At 50.8% G+C, this 23817-nt stretch overlaps 1 protein-coding gene across 1 annotated transcript in view; it reads left to right on the top strand.

Moving 5' to 3' along the window:
• The first annotated feature begins 1680 nt into the window (after window positions 1-1680).
• LOC129554812 (piezo-type mechanosensitive ion channel component 2-like) overlaps window positions 1681-23817 on the top strand; it is a 49697-nt gene continuing 27560 nt past the window's right edge. The window contains exons 1-12 of the mRNA XM_088843651.1: window positions 1681-1911; window positions 3170-3266; window positions 4522-4716; window positions 9270-9385; window positions 10525-10645; window positions 12444-12610; window positions 13114-13424; window positions 16528-16786; window positions 19502-19690; window positions 20274-20470; window positions 22209-22356; window positions 23326-23537. Coding sequence (XP_088699777.1) covers window positions 1681-1911; window positions 3170-3266; window positions 4522-4716; window positions 9270-9385; window positions 10525-10645; window positions 12444-12610; window positions 13114-13424; window positions 16528-16786; window positions 19502-19690; window positions 20274-20470; window positions 22209-22356; window positions 23326-23537 — 2243 coding nt within the window. The remainder of the gene's footprint in view (window positions 1912-3169; window positions 3267-4521; window positions 4717-9269; window positions 9386-10524; window positions 10646-12443; window positions 12611-13113; window positions 13425-16527; window positions 16787-19501; window positions 19691-20273; window positions 20471-22208; window positions 22357-23325; window positions 23538-23817) is intronic.

Genomic DNA, 23817 nt, shown 5'->3' with positions numbered 1-23817 from the left:
CCAAGGAAATCCAGAAAATTGGGGATGTGTTTATCCATATAGCTGATTCACTTTGCTGTCCAGTAGAAACTGACATACCATTTTAAAGTAACTATAACAAAAGCCAGTAAAATAATAAGCCAATAAAAAGTTAATCTAAAAAAGAAAATCACAAAGAAACAGAAAGAAAGATTATTGTAATTTCAGACATAATCTGTTAAAATCTTAGCATATTTCCTTCCAATCTCTTAAAATAATTTTTATTTAGTAGAGTTCAGGTCCTGTGAGCAATTTTGTATTCTAATTTTTTGCTAATAACAACCACCACAGATAGATCATTTACCATTGACTTGTAAGCATTTACTCACAAAATGCTTTGTAATCATAACTGTAAAGGCTACTTTATATTCCATCATTTGAATATGTCCTAATTTGCTTAATCAGAAATTACCTTGACATATAATTATTTTGACTATTATAAAGTATGTGTGTATATATAAATATATATATATAAATACTATATCTACATAGTTAGAAGTATAGTTGATTTACAATGATGTGTTAGTTTCAGGTGTAAAACAAATGATTCAAATATATATACTGTATATATACACGCATTTGTATATATATTCTTTTTCTATTAAAGTGTAGTTGATTTATAATGTATTAATTACTGCTGTTTAGCAAAGTGATTCAGTTATATATATATATATAAAATTTTAAAATATTCTTTTCCATTATGGTTTTTCAAATGATATTGAATATAATTCTCTGTGCTCTACAGTAGGATCTTGTTTATCTGTTCTATATATAAAAGCTTATATCTGCTAACCCCAACCTCCTACTCCATCTCTCCCCCAACCACTCCCCCTTGGCAACCAGTAAATTCCTTTTTAGAAGTTATTAAATATAGTTCCCTGTGCTATTCAGCAGGAACTTATTTTCTGGCAGGTTTCTTCTAATGTTAAATGTACGTTGGCTGTGTAACCCAGCCACTGCACTCACAGGTATTTACCCAAGTGAAATGGAAACTTAGTTCCATACAAAATCCTGCCCATGAATGTTTATAGCAGCTTTACTCATAATCACCGAAAACTGGAAACAATCCAAATGTCCATTAACTGGTGAGTGGCTAAATTGTGGTGCATGCATACCACGAACCACCACTCAGCAGTAAAAAGGAATGACTTACTGACATGCATGACAACCCAGTGGGACCCGCAACAGCATCACGCCACACACAAAAGGTGACACGCTGCCCAGTGCTGTTTGCGTGCTATTTTGGAAAAGACAAGACTATAGAGACAGAAAACAGATTGCTGGTTGCCTGGAGGTGGGGGGAGAGGATTGGCTACAAAGGGCAGAGGGAAATTCGAGGCTGATGGAAATATTGTGTATCTTGATCAGGATGGTGGTTACAGGACTGTATTCATTTGTCAAACCGCAAAGAACTATACCCTTGAATGCAGTCTGCACCTTGATAAGCCTGACATTGTAAAAGACCCTAGGCTCGCGGATGGTCCCATCTCATGGGCGTGGCCATGGGTCTCCGAGGGTCTCCTGCTCACTGCATCTCTCTTTGTCTGCTTTCTGTGTTTCCTTCTATTTTAAGACGACCTGTGGGAGGTACCTTTGTGTCTGTTAAATGACATCATTTTTCCTTTTCACTGGCCTCTTCAATCTTCCAGCTCCTATCTGGACATGGTCAAGGTTGCTGTTTTTCGCTATCACTTCTGGTTTGTGCTTTGCCTGGTGTTTCTTGCGGGAACGACACGGATCCACGTCCTGAGTGTCGGGTACCTGGCGGCCTTTGGATATTTCATGCTGCAAGGGAGCCATCTCCTCCTGCAGCCGGCAAAGACCATCCTCCAGTCGTGGGACCGCCTGGTCGCCTACTCGGCGCTAGTGGTTGCTGTGAAGACTTTCCTGTCGGTATGGGATAGTCCTTCTCTCAAGGCTGCTCTTTGTTTTCCTAGCCTGACGGTCTTAATACCCTAAAAAAAGGTACTGCCAAAACCAACAGTCATCTTAAAAGGCCTTTTTCAAAGATATGTTTACCAAAGGTGGAAAGAGGTAAAACGATCCGCCGTGTGTCACGCACGATGCCGCCCATACTTCGGGGAGTAGCTTTTGATGTTGAAGAGCTCTGAACCCAAGGAAATCAAGAGGGGAAGGGGAGGACACGCAACAGAAAACATGCTTTATGGTCTAGCTAATCACCTTAGACGATGCTCCAGAGAACCCGTGTTCATTGTGCAGGACCACACTCACATTTCAAAGGGAGAAGTGGAATAACACAGAACCGCGTAGATTAATGAAGCAGTTTGAGGGCTAGGAAAGTCATAGGTCTGAAACTGGAAGGGGCCTCCCTCCCTGCCCCCATCTGGGGTTGGTAGAACTTAAGGCTTCCACCCAAGAGATGCAGACAGAGAAGTACCAGAAGAGGCCAGTCCAGTACTACCCCCTGGTCTAGCCGACCCTGGGAGCCCTGTCTCCAGACCCCAGTGCTGGTTGTCTGTCTGACTGGCCATGCCTCGGGCACAACTCGCAAACCAGGGACATATTAGGACTTTGCTCAGCAGGACAGGGTCATTCTTTGGAGGTTTACAAGCCTCAGGTCATCCTTAAGAATATTGGTCCTCATTGGCTTGAAAAGTTCCGAGTGATTGCCTATCAAACAAACCAGCTTTTACTGGAATGGTGACAATCATCACCTCAGTTTATCTTATTGCATCTCCGTGGGTGGGGATACCACCGTGTCCTTTCCTGTCATACATCTTAGGACTTCATCCTCCTAAAGGCTCGTAGGTCTTCCTTACAAAATCACAGGTTGTGAGAGTGGGAAGGAATCTCCAGAGATGACGTGGTGACTTTGCACATGAGAACACAGGGAATCGGGGACGGAAGGGCAGCGATCCACTCAAGGCCACGCCGTTGCTCATGGCTGCTGGACTGCTGTCGCTGGGTTCCTATTGACGTGGAAGACGCTTCCATGACCTCTGGGTTAACCCCTCCTTGTGTTCTTGGGAAGAAGCATGATTAGACCTCCCAGGCTGGATGGCCAAATGCTGCTCTTCTTGGGGACCAGCGCATTGGATGTTACAACTAGGGAGACAAATGGTGGATGACACTGAACAGCAAATCCAAGCTGGGAATGGAGCAGGCAGCATGTCTTTCCTCCTCTCTGCAGGTTGGCTCCTGCGTGTACCTGGAGGCCTTACTCAAATCGCACTGCTGGCTGGTCCACACTTTTGGCCTGTCTTGCACGGTCCCAGGTTACCAGTTAGGTAAGTGCTGCCAACCCCCTGCTGCCCCCAGTTCAGCACAGCCCATGCAGAGCCCATGTGTGTCATCAGAATAGGAAGATGGAAGGCACAGAAGAGTGGAGAGAATTGCACAATGGCCACCCACCCCTGCCCGAGATCAATGGTGCCTTCTGCCATCTTTGCCCCACTTGTGTGTGGGTGTATGTACATTTCTTTTGTGAAATTGCCAGAAGAAATGGAGCACACATCAAGATGTTCTCCTGCAGAACCAGGTTTTCATCAGCTCATCCTGAGAAAACCAGCTCCTATCCCCCAGTCACCTAATGCCCAGCCTACATGCCAATGCCCCCAGTCACTGCTCACTGGGTCCTGACAGCTATTTATTATTATTATTCGATTATCTGGACTCAGGATCCAGTCCAGGTTCAGGGCTGTGTTTGACTGCTTTGCCAGACCATTCTCTGATAGGAGATGGAGGAGACCCCAGTAGAAATGAGAAGACCTCCAGTCTCTCGGAGAAAAGCCAGGCACCAGATGAAAAGCAGAGAGAGAGCAGGGTAGTCTTGCACCCTGATGCTGAGTCAAGGGCACGGTGCCCTCCGGTCTGCGGCCCTGGGCTTCGGGGGCGATTCCAGGTCTGTGCCAACGGCACTTCCGTGGGGTTTGCGAAACCCCAGCCACGCTGCCGACTCCTGGGCTTCGGGCCTGTTTGGAGAGGGAGGAGACCTGGGTTCTGCCCGACTGGAGCTGTCACCGGTTTCCTTTTATGAATGGAGGGGAAGGAGAAATGTGTTTGTTTTAACTTTTGCCTCTGAGTGACATCCTGGCCTCGGCTATCCCTCTCTCTTGGTTTGTCAAAAAAAAAACATGTGAGATCACATTTCTCTTCTTTCACGATCAAGCCTGGAGCTTCAGGGCTTAGTGCCATGGCCATAGGGAGTAAGTTTCTGAAGGTCCCAGCGAGGCTGAGATTGGGGGGTGGGGGGTGGTTCTCAAGTCTTGTGGATTATCGATCCCCCTTACTGTCAGCTCCACTGCTCACCGAGGGCTCTGCCTGGGTCCCCTCAAGGAATAGGGAAGGGAAGGCCTGAGGCTCCAGGGAGGGGCTGGTGCAGTTGGGGGGCCTCACCCCTGGTTTCCTGAGAAAAATCACCAGTGGGAGCAGGAAGGGGAGGAAAGGACAGAAGTCACCAGGAAGCAGAGCAGGCTTTGCCCACGGGAGCCTGGGCTCCTCCCCTGGCCACAAGACTCCTGGTTTCTCTTGTCTTCCATGCAGCCATCCTCGAGGATGAAGCCTGTGAACCCCCAGAAAAGGAAGCAGGGATCCTGTGGGATGCCGTGTGTCTCACCTTCCTGCTCATCCAGCGACGGATCTTCCTGAGTTATTACCACCTTTACGTGGTGGCTGATCTGGAAGCTGCTCAAGCCTTAGCATCCAGGTACCAGGAAACCCAGGAGGAAGACCTCAGCTGTCAGGGGCTTGACCAGACACGAAGGAAGCTTTAGCTGAAGGATCACCACCCTTTAGAACTCTCAGAAACCTCAGACAATCTCATCTCACCCTTCCCCTCAGCAGAGGAAGAGCTGACGCTCAGAGTGGGTCACCTGCCTGGTGACGCAGCCCCTCCAACACAAGCTCCTTCCTCCCAGATCTGGGATTCAATCCTGGTCAAATTGTGTAGGGCCATGAGATCTTAGGAGGTACTGTACTGACTTGTGAACACAGAGGAGGGACAAGGGCAAAAGACCAGCTCTCTTTGCCAACAGTAACCCCAAGTCCATAAGGGACCAAGTTCAGCTCAGGGTCGAAGGAGGAGGTTGGCGGACTTCTGTGAAGAACCAGCCCAGCCCTGTGGAGGTCCAGGGCTTCCAGAACTTCTCTGGGCAGCCCTGCCACCCCAGTCTCAGGCTCCTGCCCTGGTCTACATGTCTCTTTGGCCAACTTGCCTGACAGCCCCTTCTAGTGTCAGTTCCTTATCTGATACAAACTGATCATCCAGCAGCCCTAGGGTGCTCGTCTGCAATGATGGGAGCCACACCTGTGCCACTCCCAGGGAAGGGACAGAATTCCAAGGGGTCTCCCACTGTTTCCAGGGTACAGGCCAGAATTCAGATGTACCTTGAGCACACTGTCCTCTCAAACTCCACTCAGCCTCTCACCCTGAGATCCCGTTCAAGCATGGCCCATCCTCAGGCAAGTTGCAAGCATCCACTCCCATACAAAACCTCCATGGTTTGTTGGGTGCTGTCCTCAATCTGTTGAGCTAAATTTGGTCTTGATGTTCTGGAGGTTTATGCTCTTTGGGGAGAAAGGAGAAAAAAAATCCTTTAGAGCAGCTGGCTGGACCCCATCTTGTTTTATGAATTGACATATGGTTGACACATTTCACCTTTAATTTTAGTGCAAAACCTGACAGTGATACTGATGTTTTACCAACAGAATCTACAAAGATTCTCTATAAGGCACATATAAGATATATCTATAAAGGATATATATATATATATATATATCCTTTATCTTATATATCTTGGAAGATATATAAGATACTTAAAATACATACAAGATGATTTCTTAAATGTATTTCTTTGCCCACACAGGGGTGCTGAGCTCCTGGCACTGTCCTTGAGGGAGGCGTTGGAGCACAGTGAGGAAGATGAGAAAAAGTGCCTATGGGTCATCACGAGGCAGTTATGTTGGCTTTTCTTTCTTCATCCTGGAAGCATGACCCTTCCAAAGGAGATGCCATCTTATCACTTATTTCTTTCTTTGTTACAGACTTCTTTCTTTTTCTTTTTGTCTCTTCTTTTTGAATTTCTCCAAGAAAAAAAAAAGCCTAAGACCTGAGATGCACCATTGTTCAGCTTATGGGGCACTAACGAGCTGTGAATGCGGGTCAATCAGTGGATGGAGGTGGCAGCAATTGCAGGCTGATTCTTCCAACCAGAAAACAAAGGCAGGGCCCTTGAGTGTGATGGGAACATGAGTTTCCCCTGGAAAGATCCATCACTTAATGTAATTCTTAGATGGGGAGGAGATGCTTTGAGCTCTTGATGGCTCAGACTCTCTGCGTTGGCTAAAGTCATTGTTCCCCCAAAAGGCCATTTGCTTTCTTTGCTCTGAGCCTTGATTCAAGCTGTCCCTTGCAAAGAGGGACCACCTGCTACTCTGCTTAAGCCATCTGTCTTCCAGTGCTCTGCCATGCGTGCACCCCAGGTGGTACCCAGTAAGGTTTTGGTGGTCATGCATGTATGTATTTTTTGTTTAAAGGCTACATCATTTATCTTGATGCACTTTGGAAGGGGTGAGGGGAAGGAATATCTAGACAACTCGTTGAGTGACTTTAAGGATTGTTCAGGGTAATGTCGGAGAAGGCAATGGCAACCCACTCCAGTACACTTGCCTGGAAAATCCCATGGACAGAGGAGCCTGGTGGGCTGCAGTCCATGGGGTCGCTAAGAGTCAGGCACGACTGAGCAACTTCACTTTTTCTTTTCACTCTCATGCATTGGAGAAAGAAATGGCAACCCACTCCAGTATTCTTGCCTGGAGAATCCCAGGGACAGAGGAGCCTAGGGGGCTGCCGTCTATGGGGTCGCACAGAGTTGGACACGACTGAAGCAACTTAGCAGCAACAGCAGCAGGGTAATGTCAAGTCATAAAAGTGACTTGACTGTAATCAACTTTAAAAATTATATAATATTGGAGAAGTCAAGATATGCGTATGATGAAGTTGGCAGAATTCTTTCTGTTTTGTTGCCTGCTTAAGTCTGAATTCCCAGGCTATCTGAGTCCACCAAGACCCCCAGCCGCCGTCCCTCAGCTGCCCAGCTGTTGTCTGGTGCTAGCAAACCCCACTTGAGATGCTGCCCTGTTTTCTGGAGTGGAGAGCAGTCAGCCCTTGTGCCTCCCACCGTGGATCCCAGGCAGCACTCGGAGCAGGATCCCATTCATCTGGGTGCCCAAGATGCTGGCTGCTGGGTGGGGCGGGGGTGTCACCTCTTAAGTCGGGAAAGGTGGGAGGGGACAGCTAGGCAGCTCTTCCTCTGTCTCAGGCTTACGGGCAAAGCCAAGCAAAATGGCAAAGGTGTTTTGACCACAGGAGAAGAAAACGGCCTTCTCTGTTTGTCTTCAATTGCCAGGATTGAGAAGATCAAAGCAAAGCAAAGGAAAGTTGCTACTTTGCAGCGAGGCAGCAGGAGGCCTGCTTCCCCGGTGGTTAGTGTGAGCTGTTTGCCCAGGGAGGACGCTGCCACAGGGCCTAGCACTCCAGGTGAGCTCGGGACATGACCTGCCTCCCCCCACCCCCGGCTTGAAACAGGGATGTTACACTGAGCCCTCTGCCATCAGCGCCACCAACTCCCCTGCCCCCCACCCCAAGCCAACAAGAAAATGGGTCTCTCCCTTCGGACCTGAGGTGTTAGAGTTATCTTTTTATCTGATGCATCTGAAGAGTTTAGAATCAGAACGGTGCTCTGAGGTGAAATTCTGAACTCTGACTGAAGTCCCAGAAAGGATCCCTCCTTGTCTGCAAAGTGAAAACACATCTGACAGGCCCTGCTCCCTGGAAATCCATGGATTACTTACTTAAACAATATTTTCTTCCTTTCAGTTTAGCGTGTTTTTTTTTTTTTTTTTTTCTTCAGAAAACGAGTTCCTCAAAGGGCTGGTGGCTAAAGACAAAAGTCGTTTCATTTTTTACTTGTCATGAAATAAATAAAATATCCTTCAAAAAGTTGTTCTTTTTCAATTGGACTGGATTTGCTCTTCCTTTCAGCTGAACAAGTTGAAGGGAACGGTGTCATCGCCTGGCTACCAACCTCTGAGATGACTGGGTTTTATCTGGCAATTCATATGCAGGGTGTCATCTATGGGTTAACCTTCCTAATTAGGAGACACACTGTCTGAATTAGTGACAAGACTGAATTACGGTGCTTTTAAGAAAGATTCCATTTTAGCACTTTCGAGTTCCTGAAACCATTAGAACTTGTCTCCTCAAGGATCTCCCAGCACAGACCTCCCTGGGAATCTCCTTGAAGCAGAAGAAAGAAGAGGTTGTCAGCTTACATGTTAGGCAATCTTGAAAACACGTTTTTATCTCCAGTCCCTTTTACGTATCCTTCTCAGATTTTATTTGCACCAAATGATTTGTTCAAATGAATCATTTTGTAAGGATGGGGAAGGGCAGTCAGTAAACACTCAGTAAGGTGATGTTGATTTCGTCAGTAGACATTTCAGCCTGGTCCCTTTTTGGAATGACCACAATGTGGTCCAGGGTGGGAATGGCTGATGGATTTGGGTTTCATCTTTATTTAGACGATCTCAGTACGACAGAAAATGAAGAGGAGAAAAAATGGTGGCAGCCTTGGACGATGCATCCTTCCAGTAAGCTGGGACTGTTAACAGCTGCCTGGAGCATGGCCCTTCAGGACTCTGAGAAGCAGGGGAGGGGCCCACTAAGTTCTACGGTTCCCTAAAACAGGTTCATTCCCTAGGACATGCCTGTCATTTGAGGCAGCAAGGTTATGCGAGGAGGCGGGCAGATGACTAATGCTGGCTGCCCCATAAGGACATGAGAGGTCATGTGTTCGTGTCTTTGGGGACAGTGGAGGAGCAGGGTCGCCTCCATCTACCAGGGCAGCAGGTGAGCTGTCCACGGATGATATGGGACAGGACTTGTGGAGTGTGTGCAGCCGAGGAAGATTGGAGATTGCAGATTCCATGGCTAACAAGAGAGATTGATGGTGAAGGGAGACAGAAATCCACAGGCGTCTAATGTGAAATGTCAATACTAATACATAATTTAAATCCAGTTAGTGAATGAGATACACCTGCTTTGACAGCCTTCCCTTCTGTGGTAGAATGTGCCAGAAGGGAGGAAACCCCATACGTAAAATAACCCGGTGCCCATCAGGTCAGCAAGACGCCCAGCATGTCTCAGGCCAGGCCAGGCTTATAGTGAGGTCTGTGGGCAACAGGGCAGGAGGGCGTGTCTTCCAGATTCTTTTTGTGGACATGCTTTGCAGTGCTCCAGGATGGCAGCTACGCCTTCTTTGAGACTGACAGCGAGGAAGAGGAGCCGCAAGAAGGAAGTGAGGCAGAAATAACAGAGCATCAGCCAAAGCCCAGGACAGCTTTCCAGGTAAGTTTTCTTTGCCTTGGACTCGAGCTAACATAGGTGAAGTAGACACATTCTGTGGGCTGAGTGGTCCTCACCGAGGATGCTCTAGCTTTAGAAGCCTCCATGTGTGCCCGTGGCTTGGCTGGACCTGCATGTGGTGGAGCAGACTATGCAGAACAACGACCTAAGCTTAACTTGAGCCCAAGTTCACTTGGATCCCTCTGGGAGATGTACAGAGGGTACCTCAGAGGCCCACGGCTGTGGATGCTGGGTGCTTGTTTACATGTGATGAGGGAGTGACTCTGAGGGTCTCTGCTTCCCTGTAGGGGCTCCCTGCTGACTATTGGGGAAAAGCGGTGGACTCATGGGGAAGCCAGTCAACTAGTCCTTCCGTATCAAATCGCTCAACTAGTCCTTGGTATAAATTACTCCTGTTGTCATGGGCACATGCAAAACCGACAGGAGAACAGGGGTGCTCATTTGGAGATGTCAACCAATATTTTGGGGGTATTTCAGGAAAAGGGATAAGTTATTTGAAGACATGTCTTAATTTTCTTTACCATGCCTACACATGTGTGTCTCTGTTGCATCCTATTGTTTAGAGCTTTTCCTTAAGTGTGCATTTTAGTTGAAAGTTACTTGGAAAAATATTGAAGGAAGAGCAAAGAATTCCATATATCACTTACTCTTTGCCCCTGTCTTAAGGAATCCATTTTTCAATTTTTTTTTTTTTTTTGTAAAACCAGAACTACTTAAAGCAGACACAAGAAAGGCTGTCACCCACTTTAGCCTTTATACCAAGCAGCACTGACTTTTCCTGGAACAAGGAAGGAGATCATCCAGCAAAATTCCGTTTGGGTTTGACTTTGATGTTCTGATGTCTTAGATGCAACTTTAAGCATCTTTTAAATTCACAAACCACTCCTAAGAGCCTTTCCTCTTCTAAGAGGAAATTACTTGGAACAAATATGACATTGATTTTCCATCTCCCTTGATTAGTCTCATTTGGTCTGATTTTTATTATTTAAGGCTTACCGACAACGAGAATACACAGTTAGCAATGGTTCTAATTAGATTTTGTGACCTTTAAAGAAGAAAAGGAGGGTCTGGGCCTGGAACTGCCGGAGAACACTGCCGGGTTTACGACTGTCTCCCTGCAGCTCGCCTACAAAGCTTGGACCCACGGTGCCTCGTGCGTTCTCCGGATGAGGATGGAGGGTGAAGGAGGGATGGGAAACCCCGAGTGGGAAGAAGAGGGGCTCCGGCGGCGCCACAGTGGAGGTACAGCTGTCGAGAGCAAAGCAGGGTTTGTGTGGTAACTTGCATCAACAGATGGTCGACTAGGAAACGCTGGCGTCAAACAGTTCTGGCTAGTGACTGGGTCCATTGACAGCAAGTGGAGTGTGGAGGGAAGATGAGGTCATGGGTGATATAGGAGCCTAGGGGAACTTTTATACATGCTGATGATGGTGGGAGGGCCTCATGGAGGTGTCCACACCGCTGGGACAATGGGATATTTGCTGACGGGCCCACTGGTTATTCTGAGATATGGGGGCGTGGTGGTGGTGGAGAATCTGCATTTTTCCAAGTGTGTTTTCCATAATGACTTGAGATTTGGAACGCATCAACCAGACCCAGGGAGAGAGAAATATGTGGTCTGTCGGGTGTCCAATCTTTCCGAAGTGAGGCATTCACTGGCGGTAAGCCCTGGACCCTGACAAGTAGTGGTCAGCAGCCAATACAAATTTGAAAGGCCTTCCTCTCTAGGTGGACCTGCTTTGCTGAGCGTCTGCAAATGAAGACCAGCTGATTTGACATCAGGGCCTGTAGAGTCCCAGTGACCCCAGTAAAGGGCCCAGGATGTGATGCATGTTTCAGGAGGACTGTAATTTTCACACTCTCATCGTTATGCCCACCTTAGACACACAGACACCCCCATGGGGATGTAACAAACATTTACCAAAAAACATCAATTGAAAACAGACAGGAATTTTCAGTCTGTTTTTTTGTTTGTTTGTTTATTTTGGTGACTCAGGAGGTGAGAGACTGGCAACTCATGAGACTGAAGCTGAGGCCAGAACAGAGAATCCAGATGAACCTGGTAGGTACGGGTGTCCTGCCGTAGTCAAAAGAGAAAAGAAAGAAAACTATAGGAGGGGAAACTCCGTCATGGATCAGGGCTGACGTCAGATAACCTCACTCAGAGATGAGAGGCCAGTTAAAGAGGGTGATGGGGTGCTTAAATGCCTCACTCAAGGCCCCTCAGCTGGATCGGGGCTGGTACCACCTCAGCACAAAGCCAGCTCCTCCACCTCCCGTCAAAGGATGTTCTCGTCTTCCAGCTCATCCCATGGGCAGGACATCCTTTCCAGAGTCCTCCCTATCCCTTGTCTCTAATGGCCGTTCCTCAGCGCGAGTCTGGGTGGCCTGCGATCAGATTCCCTCCCACCCACCTCCCCTTCACCTCTCTGGTCCTCGGTTTCTCTGTCTGTGAAAGGAAGACAGGAAGAGACCATGAGCAAGAGGGATGCTGTAGGATTGAAGGGCTGAACCATAAGATCACATCAGTTTCTGGTACACAGTAAGTGCCTAACTCGTGCTAGCGATTCAGAATGCTGAGTAATGACCCTGATGCTGGGAAAGATGAGGGCAGGAGGAGATGGGGACGACAGAGGATGAGATGGCTGGATGGCATCACTGACTCAATGGACATAAGTCTGAACAAACTCTGAGAGATAGGGAAGGACAGGGAGGCCTGGTGAGCTGCAGTCCATGGGGTCGCAAAGAGTTGGACATGACTTACTGACTGAACATTCAGAATGCAAATGATAACAGTGTGGTCCTCTCCTCTGAGGACACTCAGACAGTCACTCTCAGGCCCGCCCTGGTTCCCCCACTTTAGATGAGAATCCATGATGTCTAGGGAAATTCTTCCCACAGGGCAGCCCCCTCAAGCCTTAGCTGATGGACTGGATGGAGTTTATTGTCTTGTTGCTCCGAGGCAAGTTGGCAAAAAGAAAGAGCAACGTTCTCGGTGGGGTTTCATGGGCGGTGTGTGGTTCCTGCTCTCTCTCCACAGGAGGCCTGGCCTGGAGGCTCGTCACCGTGGCCCGGTTGTGCGGGGTCCTGGGACTGATGTTGTTGGACGATGTCACCGAAGCCCTGAGTGCGCTGAGCGGGGATAGTGCCCAGGTGTCCACGGCCCTGCGGGGGTTGCGCCACGGCTGGTGGCGAGCTATCATTCAGGCAAGCTTGGCACCCTCGCTGTATCAATTGCCTTTAATTATTCCTCGTAGACAAGCCACTTCATCACCGACTCATGATTTATGCCTCGCATTAGCTCCTGCCACCCACCCTCCCTGCTGGTTTGGACCGCTGTGAGGGCCGGTGGAGGGAGGGACGCGGTGCTCTGCCCTCTCTGTCCAGAACTCCCGGAGGGGCCTTGGGGCCCCTCGGTGGTCCCAGCTCCAGTCCTGAGATGCAGACTGTGAGGAACTGTGTTCCGTCTGTTTTCTGTCATGCAAAGTACACCCACTAGCTCCCTCCCGGACTTCCCCCTCCTTATCCACATCCGCTTCCCTCTCTGTTTTTCTTTTCCTTTTGGCTGCTTCTCGCATCATGTAGAATCTTAGTTTTCCTGATGTAACCCGTGCCCCCTGTATTATAAGCATGGAGTCTTAACCAGCGAACTGCCAGGGAAGTCCCTCTTTTTTTCCTTTGTATGATGAAACTCTGGCATTTTTTTGTAGGGGAAGAAAGCCACCACAGAGGACATTCTGAGAGGCTGTCATGCCCGCTTGCGAGAGTCCCCATACGCGGCCTCAGCCAGGAGGGAAGAGAGGCCCGAGGGGCATCCAGAAGGCAAAGGGTTACCTGGGTCTAGCCCGGAAGACGCCCGATCGCCTGGAGAAATCGCACAGGGCACGGCCCCAGAGGATCCTCGCAGACACACCTGCAGGTCCAGGCAAGATCCACCTGAGGAGGCGCTGGAAGACCCCCTGAGGCAGGGAGCAGGTTGCCCTCAGCCCCGAGGAGCCTCCCTGCCCCAGGACGACCACAGGTGCCAGGGGTCCCCGGTGAAACCTTGGTCTCCCCGAAAGTCAAGACCTTGTGTTGTGGGCCAAGGACGTTTAGAGGGCTGTAAAGGGATCATTTTTGCTAATGCCACAAAATTATACTCTGTGTCCAAACAACAGAGGCCCGTGGCAGGTAGAGAAGTAATTTTCCTCAAATGCGAAGTGTGGCTTTCAGAGAGGCCCGGTGGATGTGGACAGGCCCCCTTATTCTGGGCATGTTCAGTGAGCCATGTGGGAGCTACAATCTTGTAAATGGGTCCCTTTAAAAATATCACCTGGGAGGCCTGGGTGGAGCAGGGGCCACCTGCACACCTGACGGGAGGGGGCAGCGTTGGGGGGGGATGCTCATCGAGGAACCTGAGGAAGCTCATCCCCTGACCAGCTCAGCTGTGTCCCAGACGCCGGGGGACAGACATGGACAGAGCCGTGGTGATGGCCATGTGGGAGGGGACAATGGCCATTCCCCTCGCTGACCCCTTTGCTGGGCTGATCCTGAGTCATTTTGCATCAATTAACCCCCTTAGCTACCAAGAGCCCAGGGAGGAAGGTAAGAGTATTCTCCCCATTTGACACAGGAGGGAACTGAGCCCATGGCTCAAGATCACATGTAGCCATGTTCTGCCATCTCACCCGGACATCCAGGTGCTGCGGCTGCAGCCCTGATTGGCCCAACCAATCAGGTGGCCCACTCAATCAGGTTCCATCCCAGAAGGAACACCTCATCTTCCCTTCCCCCGTCTGCCTCCTTGCACCCTCACCGCTGTCCCAGGAGTTGGGGCTTCTCCCCCATCCTAGGCTATCGCCCATCTGCTCCACTTTCTCCTTGGGTTCTGTTCCCAGTCCCTTCCCCTCCACTCCCTTCAGCAACCCAGCAGACTGCAGTCCTCTGGGGGCTGCAGAGATCACTCCCCTCCGCCATGTCTTTTCGCCACCAGACATCTTGAAAGGGCGGAGGGGCGGCATGAGCCTCGTGCTTCCTCTCTGTCTCCTGTGTTTTTACAGGACCCTTTGGCTCCTGCAGCCTCCACTCTGGGCCCCTACCCCACTGTCCCCTCCCTGTCCCTTCTTGCCCTTCCTCAGCACGTGTCCTGAGCTCCAGTCCTGGGGTCCTACCTGCTTAGAAGCCATCTCTGACTTTGTTAAACTCAAGTTCATTACTTCCTTTCTCCACGGGCTGGCTCCCCACCGGCCCCAGCATAGTCTTTGTTAGTGAAAGCCCTACTCGAAATCTCTCGCAAAACCTTCACAACCATCCAGCCTCTAGTGAAGGGTCCCAGGAGGAGATGCCAGCATCGTTCTTTTTCTTATTCATCATGTCCAGTAGGGGATGCGGTGCCCAGGGCTCTGTTTTGAAAATGTCTCTCTGGATTCTACGCACAGCCCTTACTCTGTGTCCACTGTCCTGCTCTGACCGTCATTGCTTCTAGCCTGCCCTACCAACCCATCCTGCCCACCACCAGCTCTTCCATCTGATGCACCCTCCACACCAACCTCAGCTCCCCCCAGCCTGCCCTTGTCACCTCCTTCTTCACCCCTTCAGGTCTTTCCTGTCTCCTGCAGAATGAAACGGAGAAGGCAATGGCAAGCCACTCCAGTACTATTGCCTGGAAAATCCCATGGATGGAGGAGCCTGGTAGGCTGCAGTCCGTGGGGTTGCTGAGGGTCGGACATGACTGAGCGACTTCACTTTCACTTTTCACTTTCACACATTGGAGAAGGAAATGGCAACCCACTCCAGTGTTCTTGACTGGAGAATCCCAGGGACGGGGGAGCCTGGTGGGCTTCCGTCTATGGGGTCGCACAGAGTTGGACACGACTGAAGTGACTCAGCAGCAGCAGAATGAAATCCAGACTCTTAGCCTGGTTTGCGAGGCCCCTCATGACCTGATAGCTCTAGTCCCCAGGCTCTGTTTTCTGAATCGCAAAGGATCTAACGCTTACCTGGAATGTCCATTCTCCCTGCCTCTCTGCCTGGAGGGTTTGCCTCTTGTCCTTCAACAGCCAGCCCAGCCACCCCTCTGGGAAGCCTCCCAGCTCCCTGTCCTCCTCTGGACTGCCTCAACTCCTCAGAAGTAGCTCTCATCCAAACCCCTGGCCCCAGACCCATGCCCCCGGTGACATGAGCCCCTTGAGGACAGGGGCCTGCCGTGACCATCTCTGTGCCCCTGTGGCCCAACTCAAGGTCTAGAACATAATGGCCTTCCAAGGCCTGCTTGTTCAAACAAGCAATGGAGCCTTCATAAAGGATGCAGGAATAAATCTGAGACCGTCCCCAGTGATTACAAATTTTAGATGAGAGGAGTCTGGAATCCAAATTCATGAGGCTTTTAAAAAATTTTAGACTGTCCTTTGAAGCAAAAGCCCAATCAATTAGTCATCAGAAGTTTTTTTTTTAATGGTGCCTTTAGGGTCTACAGAGGCCACAGAGATGGTAAGGTACAGTAACTAGGGGTCAGCCAGGAGGGAGGAAGGGTTGAGCAGAACCCCACCACTGGCAGGATGTCTCTCAAAGACAGTGGGCTGGCAAGTCCAAGACCTGCCACACCCCCTTCCCACCTGCCATCGCCACCAACCATCCTGTTCTATCCCAGTCATTCAGAGACTCAAACAGACCAGCAGCTGCAGCAGAAATTTCCTTTTAGGATGTTTCCAGCTAATGATCTGTAACTTAAAAGGCAAGAATTATCTGTAAATCGAGTCAGAAACAAGCACATTTTTCTTGCCCAAATTGCTGTCAGAAGGTGTTGCCGTCCAAAGGCTAGGAAGCAAAGCAAGTGGTTCTTTGAACTTGATTACTTGCTTGAAAAGACTATTCAATAGAGAAATTCTGAGCAATCGAGGTTTTTTTGTTTTTGTTTTTTCCCCCAAATCACATATTTTTTTAATGCATCTGGGGAGTGCATGTTCAATAGAAAACTTTGTGGCTGAGCACTCTGGGAAAGTGGAAAATTGCTCCCAGTGTAGAGTTTGGGGAAACGCAGTTATTTTTTACCTACTGGATTTTCTCAAGGCCCAGACACACCTGCCCATCCAGGGCCGTGGTCCTATCTTTCCTGGACTTACAGCAAGTTATCTCCCTCCCTCTAGGCTGCCCCCGGAGGACGAGCTAGAGCAGTCGGACAGGTTTTACCGGAGCCTGCCTCGCCTGGTGAAGCTAGCCTTCGCCTTGCACCAGGCCGCCGTGGCCAAGTCCGAGGCCCTGTGCTACCTTGTGATTATTCTCAACCACACGCTCTCGGCCTGCGTCCTCTCCATGGTTCTCCCTGTCCTGTGTTTCCTGTGGGCCATGCTTTCTGTCCCCAGGCCCTCCAAACGATTCTGGATGGCAGCAATCTATTACACAGAGGTAGGTGCCAAGGGGGCCCCCTGGCAGACCCAGCCCCTGCCAACGGATGGACACCCCACCTGCTGCCATTGTCACCACCCCATATGTCTTTTTTAAAAAATTTGAGTGTATTTGTTTGGCTGCTCAGAGTTTTAGTTGTACATGTGGGATCTAGTTCCCTGACCAGGGATTGAACCCAGGCTGCCTGCATTGCGAGCACAGAGTCTTAGCCATTGGATAACCAGGGAAATCCCCTTCTCACACACTTTTGATGCAGCCTTGGGGGCAACACAGCGAGTGCTGGTGTCAAGTGAGTGAGGGGGCTGGGGGAACCCAGAGAACAAATAGAACCCCTAATGTTGTGCTCCAGCACTCACACCACCCCACCAAGAGCACCGTAGCTTTCGAGAGTCGGATGTGGCTATGAACTGTGCTCCCATGCACCGTACATGTAATAGGTACACAATAAGCACGTGTGGATTTATCCCATCGGGCTCCGGCAATGAATGTTTGTATTATTTTAATTTTTTGACACCTTGGACATAATTTACCACCAGCCTTGCTCTCTGCTGCACTTTCTGACTCAGATGCAACATTTGTAAACTTGAAGACAGCCTGTCCGTGAAATTAATTAGTGCAAAAGTTAAGTACCTGTCGTTATGTTGTTTCTCCCATCACATCATTTTTATCAGCCTAGGAGGGGTGTGAATTATGGCTCCCTTGCTTCCCAGAGTTCCGGACAGGGAGGGAGGAGAGCCTCCTGGCTCTGGGTTCCCCCTGTAGAGTCACTGAAAACACCCCCAGGGGAGGCAGCCACCAGCCTGGGTTCTGTCTGCTAGGCCCCTCTAAGCTCTGCCACCCTAACATTTCTGAGCTAGGAAGAAAGCTTTTGGTTTAAAAAAAAAAAAGAAAACCCAATAAACACTCTTATAAAGAATATTTTAATCCCCTGGAAGGAATAGGCTTTTAAAAGGCCATGGTATATTTTGTGTCTATAAGAAGATCCTCTTAATTACAAATGAAGGTGATCTCTTTGGATTTACTGCTTGTAACTGAGTCCAATAAAATTTAATCTCCCTAAAAGTCTTCTGACAATTCTGACTTTCAGTTAATACCATCTTGCACTTGAAGGGCTTAGTCTGGATAATCTACATGTTCCATTGGGGCCTCTGGGTTGGGTGTTTGGAAGGCAAGCCACGCCTCATTTCTGATTGTAGAGAGAGGGGCCACCAGGCAGAGGGTGACAGGCCTGAGGTCACTGACCATACCCCTGCCTGCCTCCACGCTCCTGGCGTCTGCTCTCTAGCAGGAAAAGACCACACTCTTTAACGTGCATGTGCCCTTTTCCTAATCCACCCGGGTAGGGCAATCTCCCCCGTGACGCCCTGTTACTGCCTCAGATTTACCTTTATCTCCTAGGAATCTGATGTGGTTCTCAGGGTGCAACCCACTTATTCCTGTCCCGGGTCTTTGAAGTGACAACTCTTACCTGCAGAGCAGAGCCTCTGATGGCATTTCAACACAGGGTACTTGACAGAAAGATAGTCAATGGGCACCAGCGTCTGATCCTGACCCCACAGTGAACTGTCCAGGGGTTTCATCAGCCTAGAACTGGCTGTGGATGGTACACGGGCGCCCTTACGCACAGGACTGATTCTGCTCCCCTTTTCAGATGGATTGACAAAAAAATGTGTTCCTACTTAAGGAACTACTGAGGGCCAAACTAGAAAGTGCCTAGAAGATGCCCTAGACCTGCTCTTAAATTTTACGGATGAGGAAACCAAGAGGGCACTGGGTCCCAGACAGCATTTTGGACCCCTTTTCTACACTGAACATAGAGGTGGGGGTCCTTCATCCATGGTTCTGCCACTGGCTTCCAGTAGTCCTGGGACGGAGGAACAGCAGCCACCCCCTGCCCATCCCCTGGGGACAGAAGGTGCCTCTCCACTTCCTCCCATTTCCAAACAGAAACATCACTTCTCAACCTCTGAGAGGCCCTTGGAGGCCCAAGACGGTTTTCCTGGCGGAAAAGACTGAGTGTTAGAAGTTTGTGAAAGAGAAGCATTGAAGAGATTCTGCATGCAAAGCAACTTTTGAGCACTTTCAGCATAAAAAGACAAGCTCCTAAAATCCTCTGCTACTGGCCTGTGAGAAGAGGCAGGCTGGGAGAGCCATCTTAATCTGCCTGCATGCCTACGTGCTAAATCGCTTAGTCGTGTTCGACTCTTTGCAACCCCACGGACTGTAGCCCACCAGACTCCTCTGTCCAAGGGATTCTCCAGGCAAGAATACTGCAGGGGGTTATCAAGCCTTTCTCCAGGGGATCTTTCTGACTCAGGGATCGACCTCGCATCTCCGGCACTGCAGGCGAATTCTTTACTTCTGAGCCACCAGGAAGCTCCTTAATCTGCCTACCATGCATCAGATTGGTTTAACAGTCAACAAATGTCAGGAGAAATTAGAAAGAGAGTAATAACTCAAAGAAATTTAAAAAAGGCTGACCAGGCTTCAGCAGGGGCACGTGGGGCCACCTTATGTATTCATGGCAGTTTCTGCTTTTTTTATTTCCTTTTAATCTCAAGCCTCTGCTGATCACCAGCCAGTTCCTTACATTTGTGAAGCCTGGTAGCTTTCCTGGGTATTCACTGGTTTTATGGTTTTTTGTGTGAGTGGTGTGTGTGTGTCTGTGAGTGTTTTCAGGTCAGTCGCAGTGACCTCTTTCCTTCCCTTCTTTAGGCCACTGTTGTGGTCAAATACTTTTCACAGTTTGGATTTTTTCCATGGACCACAAAACGCTACGCTGGCATCAACAGGGAAAAGCCATTTTCTCTGCCCAACATCCTCGGGATTGAGAAGCAAGACGGCTCTATGTTGGGCGACCTCGTGCAGCTGCTGGCCCTGTTCTTCCATCGCTCTACCATGCAAGTGCGTCCACCTCCTTCTCTGAGGGGCTGTGACCTTTGGCCCCACTCCTCACGAGTCCTCACTTGCTAGTCATGACCTTGAGAGGTGAACTGGCTGAGATCAGCAGGGTACCCATTCCCCTCTCCAGACCAGGAAAGGGAGCCCCCCTGACCCGGACCTCTCGGCTGCAGAGACTGATGATTAAATTTTGGATGCCCAGACATACTGCTGCTCTGTTCCCCATTGGAGGGTGTTTTCTTTTCCGTGATGTTTAAATCATTTGATTTGAGATTTTCCTGTTCCTAGTAACCCTCCCCCACCAGGAGCTGACTCTGCACCCTGGCTGCACCCTCAGGCCCTTCTCCCCTTGCCCCCACCCCCTGGACCCTTGGAGCCCCTTGCCCCTTCCCATTCTCTCCCCATCTGACCCCACACTGCAGAGACTTCTCCCTGATACCTTCCTGGCCTTCTTTCGAAACCTTCTGCACCCTTCCCATCCCCCTGGCCTCCAGCTGGTTTGGGTGTGTGAGTGTGAGTGTGTGTGTGTGTGTGTGTGTGTATAGTGGTGGTGGTGCAAACTCCTCACGCCCATCTTGTCCTCCAGGGCTTGGGGCTATGGGACCAGCCGCCATGTGACCAGGCTCATTGTAATGGGGAGAGAAAGAGCAGGAGGCAGAGAAGAAATGCCAGTGGAGAGGCTCCAGGCGGTGGGCACCTCCGGAGACGGGCCGACCTGGACCCCTCCCTCCAGGAGCTGCCATTGTCCCCGCCAGCCCCTCACTGGGCCTTCTGGAGGCGTTGGTGGGCCATGGGACACAGAGGTAGGCTGCACCCCACTTGCCCTGGGCCCCAAGCCCTCCAAGGTCTGGACCGAGGAGGAACCCTCATTGGTCTCAACACAGAGACCAATGCAGAGCCTGGGAAAGTGTCCACTGGGGTCCACAAATCTGGGCCAGAAGAGGGTCTGGGGTTAGTTCTTCCTCACCCAGTACCCAGGCCACCCTGCCAGCTTCCTCACCCCACCAGGCTTTCCTTTCTGCAGCCTGGGGTCCAGACCAGGTCCCCCAGGATCAGGGAGGCAACAGTGTGAGCCCATGCCCCGGACTCAAAGGCTGGTGGCAACCACGTGGCACCTGATTCCTTCCCTTCCAGCCCTGGGGTGGTAGGAGGCAGGGTGGTCCCAGCCAAAACAGCTTCCGGAGGAAAAGCTGAAGGGGAAGGCCTGTGTCTCTGTGTCTTGCCAGGGGGTCCCCAAGACCCAGGATCCAGGAAGAAATGGAGCCTCCTTAGGAAGCAGTCACTCAGACAAAAGCAACTCAACAGAAGCTTGTTGGAGATACTGGAGGAAACCAGGAAGCTGGGTGTTAGGAGGTGATCAGGGGAGCTCTTCCGGGAGCAGGGGGCCAGCTGAGTTCTGGGAGCTCCTGTCATTTCCCCCTCCCCACAATGAAAGCTTCCCTGCAGGCAGATCTGCCATGAAGACCTCATGGTTATTGTGGAGCCTGGTGCCTCTGAGTGAGGACCGGGGCCTGCATCTTCCTGGGCCACGGGAAAAACACCACGTGCGAGTCAGATCCCAGACTTGCATCTGGGAAAGTTGCAGCATACTTTCCCACTTGCTGGTCTGTCTGTAGGACTACAGTGAAGCTGAGACCATCCTTGCTTTTGGTCCAGGCATTTCTCAGTTCACACTTTGGTCACTCCTTCTGTCTGTCTGTCCCATTATCCATCCATTTACCCATCTTTCCACCTTTCTTCCTTCCATCGATCTGTTGTCTCTGGATGCAAACATTCTTCCTTCCTCCTTTCCATTCATTCAACCATCTCTCCATTTGCCCATCCGTTGACCCACCCACTTGCCTCCCGCTTACCCATCCATCCCTCATCCACCCACCTATCCATCCATCCACCCACTCATCCATCCATCCATCTACTCATCAATCCACCCACACACCCACCCACTCATCCATGCATCCATCCATCCATCCATCCACCTTCTCACCCAAAGTCACCTGGCTGCCCTCCTTTTGCTCATCTGTAGGACTCCCTGTATATCACAGGTAATCACACATGGACACTGTACTCTCTCTCATTCTCAGAACTGTTTCACACCGACTCCAACATTTTACCCCCACAGCCACCCCATGGCATAGTTGGGCCGGGGCTTATCATCCCCACTTGGCTGGTGAGGAGCCTGAAACTCAGCAGTAGAGCCACTTGCCTCATGTCACAGAGGGAAGAGTTGGCAGGGAGAGGGTCCACCACCCCAAGCTCTTCTCCAGGCTGCATCTGGCTGGCCTCTGGGCAATATCCTCGAAAGTCTATGATTGGGTTAGTGATGAGGTTGGACCTCAGCGACCAGCCTTCATGGAATTGGAGGAATTGGAGATGAAGAGAATACAGGTGTTGGGAAAATGAACCTGTGCATGGTCCCCAGGCTTCACATCTCCCAGCCACAACCTCCTCCCAGAACTTTCCAGCCAGTGCTGAGTGTGGTCAACCAGGAGGGCAGGCTTCAGCATCACCCTGTCTCCTGCAGGTCCCTCCGGATCTATCACTCCATCCGCCGGTTCTTCTCCAACCTCCGCCAGCCCCCAGCCAGCCCTGTGCGCGACGTGTACACCCTGGCTTTCCTGGTGGAGGTGCTCAACTTGGTCATCGTCCTCTTCGGCTACTGGGCCTTTGGGGTGAGCCTGCGAGTCCCAGGCCCATACAGACTTCCAGACCGCCCCGCTGAACACTTGGCTTTCCTGGGAGCCTCTGCCCAGACCCCTGGGTTCTTGGGGCTGCAGTGTCCCTCCACAGTTGCTGGGGGTGGGGTGGAGTGGGTGGCCATTAGTTCCTTAATAACCAGGCAGCTGACTGGCTTTCTTAATAGCAGAGGTGGTCTGTCTGCCTCTCCCCCACTCTCTCTTTCTATTTAGAACAGCAACTCCACCAACCCCGTTACTGAAATCTCTTGTCTTCCGTGGCTTGTCCAGCTTGTTGTTGTTTTCTTGCTTCTCTGAAAAGCTTGTACTAATTAAGGTGAAAGCTGGATACTAATGGGCAGGGGCTTCAGTGGGAACACAGGGCCTCCCCCATGCTGATGGCTGCCTACTCTGGTCCAGAGCCTCTGTCCTCATCCCCCATCCCCAGGATTCATCAAGGCCCAGACCTTCAATCCTGGAACCGGTGCCCCTTGCCAGTGGGAGCAGGGCTGGAGGGAGGCCTCGGCTGCCTGGAGCTCCCTCAGCTCTGGCCTGCGCTCCATGGTCTGAGGGGAGAGGGGAGGTGACATCCCATCCCCAGGCAGTGCATCTGGGCGTGGGAAGGGAGGGGGAGGGGAGCTCAGGAGGGTTTCTGGAGTTTGGAGGCATCGGAACGAGCCTCGAAGGGCATCAGGAGAAACAAAGAGAGAAGGGTATCCGAGTCCAGGGGGCCGAGGGAGGGACCCAAGAGCAGGGACGCCAGTAGAGTGATGCCTCTATCAGAGAGAGGACTTGGAGGCTGGTCCCCAGGTTGGGAGGCAGAGAGGCCCCACAATCCAGGCTAAGAAGGAAGATGCCTCCTGAAGCATCTGAGGAGCAAGGCCGGTGAGGACACAACCAGGAGGGGCTCTCGGCCATGCGTCACCCTGCCAGCCGCTTCCTAAGACGCCTTTCTGGCTCCGGTAGAAACACTCAGCCGCTGACCTGGCGGAGTCACTGTCGGAGGAGACGGTGCCTGGGGTCTTCCTGGTGATGGTGCTTGTCCAGTTCGGCACAATGCTGGTGGACCGAGCCCTGTACCTGAGGAAGGCCGTGCTGGGCAAGTGCGCCTTCCAGCTCCTCCTCGTCCTTGGCACTCACTTCTGGCTCTTCTTCATCCTGCCCGGCGTCACCAGGAGGTATCTGGGCCACCTTGTTTCCTTTCTCCCTGCCCTCCCCATCCCCCACAACACCCCCCAAAGAGAAAAAGGCAATGAACCACCTGCTCAGGGGGCATCTTGGATTCCGGGGGAGTGAGAAGCAGAGGGCTAAGCCACCGAGGGGCCCCTGAGCAACTTTGTAAATAAGCCCAAGGAATGTTTATCAGGCCTCGTAAACCTCCCCCAGGGACCTCCTTGGCTCCACCCAGCTTACGTTCACTCCCCAAACACCAACAAAAAGGCCAACTCCCGGCCTGCT

Source organism: Moschus berezovskii, chromosome 15, assembly GCF_049115385.1.
Source record: "Moschus berezovskii isolate FMDL1 chromosome 15, NW_MosBer_1.0, whole genome shotgun sequence".
NCBI classification, from domain to species: Eukaryota; Metazoa; Chordata; class Mammalia; order Artiodactyla; family Moschidae; genus Moschus; species Moschus berezovskii.
This window is presented reverse-complemented; position numbering and strand designations above follow the sequence as displayed.